The sequence below is a fragment of the Lonchura striata genome, chromosome 2 (assembly GCF_050655825.1).
Source record: "Lonchura striata isolate lonStrDom1 chromosome 2, ASM5065582v1, whole genome shotgun sequence".
Taxonomy (NCBI): domain Eukaryota; kingdom Metazoa; phylum Chordata; class Aves; order Passeriformes; family Estrildidae; genus Lonchura; species Lonchura striata.
This window is the reverse complement of record NC_140704.1, coordinates 105,935,304-105,947,939: the sequence shown is the minus strand read 5'-3', so window position 1 is coordinate 105,947,939 and position 12,636 is coordinate 105,935,304. Positions and strand designations below refer to the sequence as shown.

General features: G+C 42.7%; 2 protein-coding genes across 22 annotated transcripts in view; one reads left to right on the top strand and one right to left on the bottom strand.

The window, feature by feature from the left end:
- The window catches only part of RALBP1 (ralA binding protein 1), a 32,837-nt gene extending 27,941 nt beyond the window's left edge, over nt 1–4,896 (top strand). For all 5 annotated transcript variants that reach the window (XM_021525166.4, XM_085571935.1, XM_085571937.1 and 2 more), the window contains 6 exons: nt 43–204; nt 675–806; nt 1,313–1,420; nt 2,181–2,302; nt 2,716–2,839; nt 3,086–4,896. In XM_021525166.4, coding sequence (XP_021380841.2) covers nt 43–204; nt 675–806; nt 1,313–1,420; nt 2,181–2,302; nt 2,716–2,839; nt 3,086–3,349 — 912 coding nt within the window. In that variant the 3' untranslated portion in view covers nt 3,350–4,896. The remainder of the gene's footprint in view (nt 1–42; nt 205–674; nt 807–1,312; nt 1,421–2,180; nt 2,303–2,715; nt 2,840–3,085) is intronic.
- A 5,750-nt stretch (nt 4,897–10,646) lies between these two features.
- PPP4R1 (protein phosphatase 4 regulatory subunit 1) overlaps nt 10,647–12,636 on the bottom strand; it is a 64,604-nt gene continuing 62,614 nt past the window's right edge. For all 17 annotated transcript variants that reach the window (XM_085571925.1, XM_021525159.3, XM_021525160.3 and 14 more), the window contains one exon: nt 10,647–11,684. In XM_085571925.1, coding sequence (XP_085428051.1) covers nt 11,521–11,684 — 164 coding nt within the window. In that variant the 3' untranslated portion in view covers nt 10,647–11,520. The remainder of the gene's footprint in view (nt 11,685–12,636) is intronic.

The window sequence follows — 12,636 nt, the reverse complement described above, 5'->3', positions numbered from 1 at the left end:
TAAATAATTTTAACCAATATCCTGTCTGTCCATCCTTTGCAGATCAGCAACCGTGTCCTGTATGTATTTTTTACACATGTTCAAGAGTTCTTTGGAAATGTGACCCTCAAGCAGGTGACAAAACCTCTTCGCTGGTCAAATATGGCAACAATGCCAGCGCTTCCAGAAACACAAGAGAGCATCAAAGAAGAAATCAGGCGACAGGTTGGCAATTACTTGAGTGTTTTTCTGTTTATCTTTGCCCTTGCTTTTATACATTTAGTAGAAAATTTTCCTAAATTTGTAACGTGCACTTTTAAGTCAATCACAATTATCCTGCCGGTGAGACCACTGGGAAGAATTTGGTGATTTCCTTTCCTTTTTCATGTGTGGAAAGTTGTTATGGTCTTGTGATGCTGATTGCTGTGTCATCTGTGCAGTGCATTGCTCTGTAGATCAATACTTTTGTTGTGAGAGGAAGGTCAGAAGAGCCCATTAGGGAGGGTGGTTTCCTTAGTACGGCTCTTCAGCTGGCTCTGGATCTGTGCTGGGTGTGCGTTAACACTTGTTTATGGACATGTCAAGGTTTGAAAACCAGATCTCCCAGCCCATTGCTACAAAGCAAGAAAGATCTTCCTTTTCAATCTACCCTGGTACAATATATTTAAAGGCAATTTCTTTGGCAATCTTTCTAGGAGTTCCTTCTGAACTGTTTACACAGAGATTTGCAGGCAGGGATAAAAGACTTATCCAAAGAAGAGAGACTCTGGGAGGTGCAGAGAATCTTAACAGCTCTTAAGAGGAAACTAAGAGAAGCTAAGAGACAGGTGGGTAACTTTCCTGTTTATTAGCCAGGCAGCTAAAGCATGGATCCTAATCCATAACAGTGCAGAGGCACACAGTTAGATCAAAACACCTTTCAGTCTTTTTGCTGCAGGTTTTCTCATTTTAACTTTACATGCCTGACAAGCACTTGTGTTTTCTGCTTAGCTGGCTCTCCCTAGGGACAGGGAGATCTTCACAGCTGTTCACAAAAAAATGTGTGTGTGATTAAAACCTTAGTGTTTGCTAGGGCACATGCTCATTACATGCTTAAAAATCAAGTCCTAGAATACCAAGAGGAATTACTGAAAGACTTGAGGTTAACAAATCTGAGAAGTGTTTTTTAAACTATTTTGTGTCCCACAGATGGGACAGACCATGCTCAAAATTTGGAAGAGAAGTATGATGGTGATTCTAAATTTGGAAAATAACACGTTCAAAAAAAATTTTTAGCGTAAATACAGTGACCAGGGCTGCCGTCCTTTTAAATGTTGTTTCCTTTCTCTGGCAGGAGTGTGAAACAAAGATTGCACAAGAAATTGCTAGCCTTTCAAAGGAGGATGTCTCCAAAGAAGAAATGAATGAGAATGAAGAAGTTATAAATATTCTGCTTGCACAGGTAGCTGGCAGGCACTTACCTGTTTGTCTGGTAATGGTATTTTATATTTCAGATCTATTAAACACTCCTGTGTTCCTTCTGATGCAGAGGGGACATTGCAGGCTCAGAGGGGTCTCTATGTCCATTAAAACCACAAGGCTTTGTTTTAACGGCCAATGAAGCAGGGAAGGAATGCTGACAGCAAGAGTGAGCCCAGAGCTGAGGAGACTCTTGTTAACAGCAGAAAGGAAACACTGTGAAAGAAAAAAGTGGCCTTTGTTGTTCATGTACGTAGAAAGCACCACTTCTCAATGTAGCCAGGTTCGGTACTGTTAACTGCTTTCTTGCTGATCAAAGGAAATAAAGCAACTATTTTGGCTTTTTTGCCTTCTGTTGCTTCCCCCAGTAGCTTTGAAAAGGAATATAAGGAGGAAAGTACAGAGGAGAGAAGATCAAAGACATGTAATTCAGTTTTTCTAGTTATTTTACTGGTTGTCCAGAGCTTTCCCCTGTGATTTAAGGAAAGGCAGTCAAACATGCCAGGATTTGGTGTGTCATCTCCACAACTATCCAGTATAGCGATTATCTTGAGGATTTAGAACAGGCATTGTCAGGTTTGAACTTCTTCTTTGCTGAGAGGTCTTGATGGATCAAAGTTCAAAGCAGACATGCTAACCACTGCCACTGAAAGTATTTCAGAGAACATCATCATCTCATACTTATTGTATGTTCCTGTAGGAAATAAAGTCAAGGCTTTAAGTGAACTAACTGGTCATTGCAGGAGAACGAGATTTTAACAGAACAGGAAGAGCTGCTGGCCATGGAGCAGTTTCTGCGGAGACAGATCGCCTCCGAGAAGGAAGAAATAGATCGGCTCCGAGCAGAAATAGCTGAAATACAAAGGTAAAGGGGACAGCTCACAGCAGAGCCCAGCCAGGACAGCATGCTGTGATTAAAAGTACATAAATGCTTTGCTGAAAGAATGCTGTAAACCACACTTAAAAGCTCACCCAGTGAACATCACAGTTGAAAGCCACTTGTTTTTATTGAAGTCTTGACAAATTTGAAGCTTGCAGGATATTTTCTATTGTTTTAACAATGGAATTATGATTTAAAGGACACTTGACCCTGTGAACTAAAAAAGTCCCCCTATGAAATCACTGCTTTATTAAATTAAGCTTTGGAAGGGAAGTCTAATTCTGCTCTATAAACCATTGGCAGATGATTGAGGGGATGAAAGTTAAGTCTCTTATGTTGCCACAGTTCTGGCAGACTCGAGGAAATGTTTAAAGTGGAATTTGTCCTTGGTCTTTCAGTCGCCAGCAGCACGGCCGCAGCGAAACTGAGGAATACTCTTCTGAGAGTGAAAGTGAGAGTGAAGATGAGGAGGAGCTGCAGGTCATCCTGGAAGATCTGCAGAGACAGAACGAGGAACTGGAGGTAGCATTTGGTTCTTGGCATTCACTAGTTCTCTCCTGTGGTGGCGATGTGAGTGCACAGGTGCAAAGTGGTTGTGTGTGTCAGTTTTGCCCAGGCTTGTGACCCACACACGGCTTTTAAATCACTGCTGTGTGCAAATCCCTGTTGCTGCCTGGGCCAGCAGTGCTAAACACCCTTGAGCTACAGCACTGCTGTGCCAGAGGAACATATTGTCATTCCCTGACGTTTGTTTCCCTTCCTTAAAAGATCAAGAACAATCACTTGAACCAAGCGATTCATGAGGAGCGTGAGGCCATCATCGAGCTGCGGGTGCAGCTCCGCCTGCTGCAGCGCGCCAAGTCCGAGCAGCAGGGGCAGGAGGAAGAGGAGCCAGAAAAGCGCGGGGGCGTTTCTCAGCAGCAGAGAGACACTGTCCTGGAGACAAAAGCAGCCAAAGAGCAGCCAAAAGCAAGCAAGGAGCAGCAAGTCAAGCCATCGCCAAGTAAAGACAGGAAAGAAACTCCGATTTGATCCGGCTCCTTGGCTATGCATCAAATCAACCGAACTGTGCAAATTACTGTAATTTGAGTCAAACTGCACAAATTATTGGTGGCTGTGTACATTCTGTAAAGAAACTTTTCTTTTAAGCCCTGGAGACTTTTGTCTCTAATACTTGTGGCTTCTACTCATCAGACTCAGGTGAGTTTGGAGAGGCCAGAAGTTTTCCAGTTAGTATCAGATTATTTCAAAACTGGTTTCCTTCAGGTGATTCAAAATAATTCAGTAACAGTTTTATTTCAAACCAAAATCATTATTTACATTCACTGGAGCAGAATTGGAAGATCTCCTTTCCAGTAAACAAACAAAACCCACCCATGCACTTAGTAATAATTTGCCTTGTGGATCTGTTCATCCTCATTCACCATTATTTCTGCTTATTAACCTAGTCACTTCTTGCTTGTGCCTTTGATACCTTTCTGATGCAGATTATATACAAGGGAGCTTTAAATTTATTCTGGGTTGGCTGAAACAGTGGGAGACTGTGGGGTATTGTGTTCACCTAACATGCCCTTAAGCTTCATTTCTGTTCTGAGATGTACTAAGTGTAAAAACCTGAGAGATGTTATTTATGTCCCCGTATGATGGAAATGTCCGTGTCCTTTAGCGGTGTAGGTAACTCACTGACTCATCATTAACCACCCTCATCACGCCTGTTTGAGACAGGCCCTGTTCACACTGCTGCCATGTAGCCAAGCGCTTTGTCTTCATCCATTTTAAATGTTTCCATCTCTTGGAAAAAGCCACTGCTTGTGGGCAGGGATGGGAGTGGTTATGTCTTTAGGACATATCTGCCTGACCAAGCAATACAGCATTTCCCCGCACAAATGCCAGTCACTTGTGATTCCAAACGAGCCCGAAGAGCTACGCCAACGGGAGGCACCGGGGGTTCAGCAATAGCCTCTTTTTGTTGGTGTTTAACAAACCAACCAGCGCTACCTGGGACTTGGTTTTGGTTTGGCTGTTTTTAATGCTTCTACCCTTCAAAATCCTCCACTCACACTGGCATTTAAGGGCCTTTAATGTTTCAGATACAGTTATTGGACTCAGCCCTCAATCCATATTTAGACAGAAACTCCACAGAGTGCATATAGGCTATCTTATTTTTTAATCTGGATATTTATTTTCAGCACCTGTTGGATGTGGTTGTATTCTTTATCTATTGCACTGTTGTGAATCATTGGCCATGATTTGATTTTTGTACAAATAATGCTTTGATATGTTATAGAAAAAAACAGCATAGTATTTTTTTAAAATTTGGAAAAAAGTTTATAAACACAGAAAATGTGATCAGATTACAAATGTAAACTAAAGCATTCTCCCTTGCCTTTGTTACATACATTTTATATTTGCTGGCAATATTTAAACTTTTTGTTTGTTTGTTTAATTCACACTAATTCCTATTGAATTGTCATGGATTTTTCTAATGTTCTTCAGACAAATCTCTTAATATTGGTTAACTTTTATTTTGTTAGGATTGTATTTATCAAGCAAATAAATTCAACAGCCATTTGAAAGTAGTTTCTCCTTCATCTACTTCATAATGCAGATCACAGTTACTCTTCTCGCGTGGGTGCCTGCAGCTGAGACGTTTCTATGAAAAATTACTCAAAGTAAGGTCTGAAACAGAGGTGGAGCTGCTGCCCCTGCAGCAGCACAGCTCCTGTAAGCAGAAACTTGGTGTCAAACCACCCGATAGATGTTTGAATTGTTCTGTGCATGGATGAGGCTGTGGCTGGGCACCTGCTCCTCCTCTGCAGAGGGACCTGATTAGCCCAAGAACAGATTCAGCCTCCTCACCCCAATGCCTGCAATGAAAAAGCAACAGAGCAGCAGCCATTTGAAAGCCTGCCTGTGGCAGTTGTGAACCATTAGCCAAAAAAGCCAAAGCTAATTTCAAATAAAGTGAAAAGTATCTACAGCACAATAATCAGAGTGTGCTGTTCAGATCACATGATATACTTCTCAGTCCCAAGGGCCACAGAAAAATACCTGAGCAGCCTGGCCACCTGCATGAAGCACACGCTTGTCCTAAAGGACCAGGTTCTCTAAGCCAAAGTATCATTCGAGCTGACTTAAAATAAGCCTCTTTGCAACACAGAGCCTGTGTGTGCCAAGTGCAGCAGCAGAATCTCTGTCAAACTCTTTGGACAAAACACCAGACTGATTTACATTTACTGAAAAGAGGGAGGAACAAGCTCACAACGTTAATTCCACTGTCCTGGATTTAACATTTGTGAGAGTGATTGGCCCGTTGGCTTCCTTCTTGAAAATCTGAGCACTTCCCCTAGAGGTGGCATGATGGGACAGGTGACAATGACACACCTTGTTTGTTTTGATGGCCCTTTACAACACAGGCCTTGACATCAGTCAGTCAGAAGCCCAAGAGATCAGGAAGCACCGCATGAACAAATCATTGGGATTCCTGTGCCAGTGTGAGCCAGGACACAAAGGGGGGTTTGCCCACAGCTTACTGAAATCATGACAGCTTTTATACCCATTGAAGCACTGCAGCTGTACTTGGAACAGCCTCAGACATCTGGCACAAGCAGGATTTTTCCCTCCCTCTTTTTACCTGAAAAACAGCAGCCTGAAGTGAACTGGTATTGTCTGAATAGCTGAAAAGAACTGGGGTTGTTTTATTTTATTTACTGAAAGGTAAGAAAAAATAAAATGTTAGATGGGCCTCCAGAAATTCACTGTCCTTTACCATGGACATAAAGGATTCCTGTACAGAAGGTTTCCACCTCTGTTCCCTGTTCCTACACTAGCCCTGGGGAGATTTTTATTTCTCTGTCCCCTCAGATTAATGAGTTAAGTAGTAATTTTTAAAATCTATGTACTGAAGCCAAGAATCTGATACCTGACCATGTAAAGCTAATTTCTTTCAATTTAAAAAAATAGATAACAATTAAAGCCTCAACCTGAACCTCTGCCAAAAAGGTCTAACCAAGCTTCATCTGTCAAGGTTTTAATTTCTCAGCAAGCAGCTCTTACTCCCAATGCTTCATCTGCACAGGGAAAACTGCCTCATCCAGACCAAACATGGCTTATATCCAACAGCACAGGTTCTCCACTGTGTTCTTAAAACACACTCCAACAGCACAAGGCACAGCACCATGCCCCAGGCCAGAGCATGGCTGTCTGTCCTTCCTGTCCTTCGGACCACTGCTGCCCCACCCTCTCAGAGGTGGAGACCCACAGAACCTGTCAGGACAGGCTCCTCCTGGAACTCTGCCTCCGCCTTGGCACTGTCACTGCTGACACAAAGGACTTGCTGCCACGTTTCCTCTGGAGTTTCTTGCACTGCTGCCTTAACAGCGTGAGCTAGAAGGTCTGCCAAAGGATTACACTGCACAAACATATGATTTTAAACCAGGCAGCCCCAATCCCACACCCTGGAAAAATTCCCTATCCTAACCGCAAGCTGTCAGACCAGACCTGCAAACTGGGCTGCTCAGCATGCACCTTCCCCTTCCCAAATCCCTCTTCTCTATGAACTCTAGTCCAGGAGAGGGGGAAGAAAACATTGAGCACAGCCTTGTTCACAACTCAGCAGATGACCATGGAAGTCTGCAGTCGCAGCATTTTGATTTGAGAGAAGGGAATAGTGCATCCCAGATTTCTGCACCAGTGAGCACCACTTGCTGACACACAGATGTGCCTGGGAGTCCCAAGGAGCTCCTGCTGCTGCACACTCCCACTGCTCAGTCGCTGCCTGGTGTCATCCCAGTGCAGGGCTGGAAGATGGGGGCAGGACATTCCTGCTGACAGCACTGCCTATAGGAAACAGTGTCAGGCACAAAGATCCAGGAGGTGGCTGGAAAAAACGAAAAAAAAAAAAACCAAAACCCTCAGCCAAAAGACCAGAAGAAACCATGAGATCAATGACCAGCACAAGAGAAATGGCGCCTGGGCCCCATTTGTGCCTTTGTTGGCACCTTACCCAAACTGAGTTTATTTGGGTTTTTCTTACACCACAAACCCAGACTGACTGAAAAATAAATGAAATTCCTTTTGATGTTCAAACAGTGCATCCCTCCTCCTCTCAGCCTTGCTAAAAAACATGCAGAGAAGTGTGCTCTGTACTTTCACCTGTCAGTCATGATCCCAAAGCACCTGCAGGTACTCCCTTTAAGGCATTTCCCACACAGAGCCATTACTACATGTCTGCAGAAGTGGGTCACGGAATTTCAAGCAGACAATGATCAGAGAGCTGTAAGATGTTTAAACGTTTGGTTATTTATCTCTGCTAAGTGACAGGGTATTTTAATCAGCTAGATGTAGTTCAACCTCAACAGCAACTGAACCCTCAAATAATCCCATTAACTTGGGCTCTTTATTTTTCTGATCTCAATAGAATCTTAATTAAAACTAGCAGGCAGAATCTGGAGGCACTCGGGTGGAGGGAGAAGGTCATGCAAAATAAGGTTTTCTGTCATACTTTCATATTTTAAGGCAGTCTCTCAGTAAGTCCTAACTCTGCACATAAAGAAATGATAAATCACTTGAAATATCCTCTCCATGCTGGCACAGACAGGGAGACAAGCCTTTCCCATCAGTACCAGGGAGGACACAGTAAGTGGAATACAGAACCAGCTTTTTCCCACCTGCCTGACTCAGACTCCTCGTCCTTCACAAGAGGGCTGGAACCAGGTCAGAAAACATGAGCTGCACACCAGCTTCCCCAGCAAAAGACAAGGGACTAACAGGAGCCTTTGCCAGCACGAGAGAACTCAGAGTGCCTGAGCCATGGGACAGACTTTGCCCTCCTGCCCCTCTACTGCCAATTCCAATCAGCCACCTCTGCAGCCCAGCCTCTGCCAGTACAGGGCCAAGGGGCTGAGCACTAACAAGGCTGTAACAAGTACCCTGCTGTTGTGTTGTCCTAATGAGCCCACGGGGCCAGGACCTTGTGCAGCAGCCATCTGGGACATTCAGAACAAGGAAAAAAAAGTTTCCAAGCCTTGTTCATGTCTTAGTTATGCGCTGCAACCGAGACATGGAAATAAAAGAAGTTTCCTGTGAAGAAGTCTCATGAAGAAGATGCAAGATGAGTGAGCCAAAATATTAAATGGCAAACAATGAAAATTGCCTGTGAAGAACCAGACTGGTACTTGACCAAGCAGGTGAAGGTTGAGTGATGATACAGCTTTTGAAAACCATGAACCAACAGATGACAACTTGGGAGCCACCTCCCTTTCTGCTCAGGAAATCCTGATCAAAAGAGAAATTAACTGAGGTACAGAGCTCAAATCTTTCCTCAGGAATGGCACCCAGGAGGCAATTCAGCAGGATCTCTGGCAGCGTCCCCAGGCACTGTCCCACAGAAGAAACAGTGCCCTTCAGCAGCACTAAGAACAAGGATGCACGTTCCCCAAACTCCATATCCTTAGGGAATAATGAAGATTGAATTACTGGCACTGCTAACACTGATGGCATGTGAAAATCCCTTATCAGAGTTCAGCAATAGAGTCCACAACCCTCAGGCTGTAGATCAAAATGCTCATGGGAAATGCTGAGAATAAAACAAAGTCTTTCCTTCCCCTCTGCTTCCTGGGAATCATCAAATGGAGCAGAAAAGATACAGATCCATGACATGCTGGGTGGAGGAGAAAGGACAGAGCCATTTCTCCTCTTCACTGAAGATGATCTTCAATTGTTACATGAAAAGGGGATTCAGGCACTCTGAAACTGGAAACACTCAAGTCTTCCTTAAGAAAAGCTTCAAACTCTCCCTCCGATTCCTAGGCCTGCACCACCACTGCATAAATAAAAGCATCCAGAAGTTCTGTCTCATTTTTCAGCATAGAAGTGTTGTACCTTTAAGTAACTAGAAAAGACCTAAAGAGATCAGATATAATCCTTTGTTTTACTGGACTAGTGGAAGAGTACATGAGTACAGTGATGGAATTAGGTTGGGCCATGTTAATTTCAGACTCCAAACACTGGGATTTAAACCCCAATTCTCCTCCAGCAAACACTGTGCTCCATTCACAGTTAAGACGATGACCTGGACTATCCTCTGGTCTGAACAGGTCCTGTTCACCTCAGGAACTGCACACATGATTCAACTACAATTTAATTGCCATTAAACTCGGGCAAAAAATCCCTCAGATGATGGGATTTATGTTCTCTGAACAAAATGCAGAAGTTGATTGGACTTCAATGCATATTGCTACAATGGGAACCATTGGTCTGAGAGAAGATGAGTCACTTTCAGATGCTCTCCTTAGGGCAGCAGGGAGAGCTGCACTGCTCCCACATCCTGCTGCCATCCACAGCACTGCCACTCTGCCTAGTCCTCCAGGTTTTGCCAATTTTGAAAAGAAAAAGGGTCACGCATAGAAAAAACCTATTTATATTTATATATAAAAAATCCACACCAAAAAAGCAGATGAAACACACCTACAAAAAGTAATAAAGAAAGCCCACAAAAATCCTCAAGCCTAAAAGAAAAAAAACCTGCAATTTAGAAAATAAAACCTACTCCAAAAAACCCTAAACCCATCAACACTTCAAGGCAGACAGAGATGATTCTGCATCTTAACCACCTCCATGGCTGTGTTAAGGAGTACAAGAGCAGCCGCTGGGGAGTAAACAGCAACTTTCTGTTTACAAGAGAAGAAACTGCAGAATAATCTATTTTCAAAAAAAACAGGAGGTGAAAAAAGATATCAGCCTAAGGCTCAGCCAGAGCATCAGGTACCTGACTGATAACTGAAAATGTTCTGCTAAAATACATCAAAGATAAGCTGCCACAGCCATTTCTACTTCCTCCGGGGAAAAAAAAAAAAAAAAAAAGATTCACACACTTTGGATTCCGAAGGCTGGAAGAAAGGCAATTTAAGGAAGTTGTCCCTGGAAGACAAAGGAGATACTGGATCAGTAATTTTAAATGAGAGGAAAGGAAAGCAGTCAATGGACTGCAGGCAGGTTAAGGGCAGTTTGGACTCACAGTTTTCTGTAAATCTTACTGAGGTGGATGTTCAGAGTTACTTCTAGCCAAGATGCCATTTCAGGCTGGAGGCAACAGGTTCCCAACCACAAAGGGACACTTGGAAGAACCCAGCAAAACCTCAACAATATGGTCAAAGCACACCTGTGCTGTAGCATATTCCATCCCAAACCGCAGAATTCTTCATGATCATTAAGCAATCCCCTTGCCCCTGAAATAGCCACCAAAGTTCAGAAAACTGAAAGAAAAAGTCCACTTAAATTTCAAACTTGTTTTTTTAATGTCTTAAAAACGTCACAAGATTTCTTTCCATCTTATTAATAAATTTTATTTGGACAAGTAAAGAACAACTTGTATCACAACAGCTTTTAAACAACAAGATTAGACTGCAGCACTCCAAGGAGGCTCACAGATATGTACAGTATATGAAGAAAAAAGTTGCACCTTCAGAGCTGATCATGATCAAATTAAAAATACCTGACTTAAAGTATATGTGCTAATAAATTTCCTTTAGGTCATGACCAGCATGAAAATAATTAGGACACGGGTACTCAGCAAAGTTTTCTGCTAATGGATACAGCAATATGCTGCATTTAAGGATTAAAATCAGATTCTAGTTTAGTGTTAGCACTGAGCCCTTAAGAGAAATCCAAATTTCTACTTTTGCCATTTACAAACATCAAAACTATTCTCACTTAAGGGTGTGCTGAGCTGCACACAAATCAAGTCCTTGACTGATAAAAACTTTAGCTTTAATACTGGAGGTCTCAGTCCCTGTACAAACTCGCCTCTCTGGCCATTCCACCCATCAGCTGCTACAGAAAATACTTGCTAAGTTAACTCCTCAGGAGAAACAATGCAGGTCCTCTGGAAATCATCACATCCTTTCTAAAATGAAAATTATCTGCCAATTCAAGTTTCATTTGTTCAGGAAGACAGAAGATTTAAGGCTTCGGTGGCAAAAATAATCCTCTGAGCAGTGTTTTTCTAAAGTCAAGCTGACACAGGTACATTTACTTTGCCTTGACTTAAAATCCCTGGTTATCAGGTTTAGAAAACATCCGCCTGTTAAATCTGGCAAGAAATCCCTCCTTCCAAAGAGGTTGCTCTAAATCAACCATTATAGAAGCATTTGAGGATAGTTGGTTTAATTTTTTTTTTTTTTAATTATAGCAACATTCAGAACTTAGTAAGTTGATGAAGCAGTGCTCATGGCATCATCCGCAATTTTGGTACTGGCAGGGTGGATGCTCGCAAAGTACTTGACGTCACTGTCACCATCCATTTGAAGAGCCATAATTGTTTGTTCCACAGCTTCTTGGTGAGAGTTGGCAGAATTCAGGAAATACTCTGTAAGAGAAAATGCACAAAACTTATGGGAGGAAAGGACAGCAGATACTTCAATGCCAACCTCAGTGTACCAAGTGAGACATAAAATTTCAGAGGACAGTGCACTCTTACAGTCCAACTGGAATATCTGAGCAGGCACACAAGAATTCACCTTAATGAAAAAAATCATTCCACGTTTCAGAGTGCAGTTGTTCTATGATGCTGTTCAAGTACAGGATTTCTTCAGTATAAAAGGGTAACAAACTCCATGGCCAAAGAGGAAGGAAAAGCCTGCAAACAACTCCAGATGAGAGTGCTTGTATTTGTGACAGAGGAAAGATACCATCAATACATGGCCATGCCACTTCAACTCCCTGCCAACCTTGCCAAGTAATTTTCAAACGACAGACCTAAGGTAACACGAAATAAGAGTGGAAGAAATTCCAACATTCAACACTTTCGATGAAGCACAGAACACAACGTGCATAAAAGCAGCATAAATACAAATGGATCACAGGAAGATTAGTTGAGATCTGAGGTTTAAAAACTCCTGAACTGATTTTTTAAATCTGCCTTTCCCAACCTATCCACCCTTCCTAATCATACACAGAACACCTCTGAGGCAGAGGCTACCTGTGCCCTAAATTTGCATAATGGCAATGCAGAATGGAGGTGCACTATCAAATACCAATGCCACACGAGAGCAGGAAGAACAGTGACATCCTTGGCACAGTTAACAGACGATAAATCTGCCCATCAGCTGATTCATCTCAACTGTCTCCATATGCTTCCTCAGTCAGCATGCACAAGGCAGCTCCCAGCAGCCCAGTGCTCAGCAGTCCTCAAGCCAGTGTATAGTGTTGAGAGTGGAAGTGACCAGAAATGGATGAAGTATTCCAAGTGTGGACACTCTGCTGTCTTACAGAATAGCCTAATACTTCTAATGCTGCTTTCCTTTATGGTGCTTTGGACT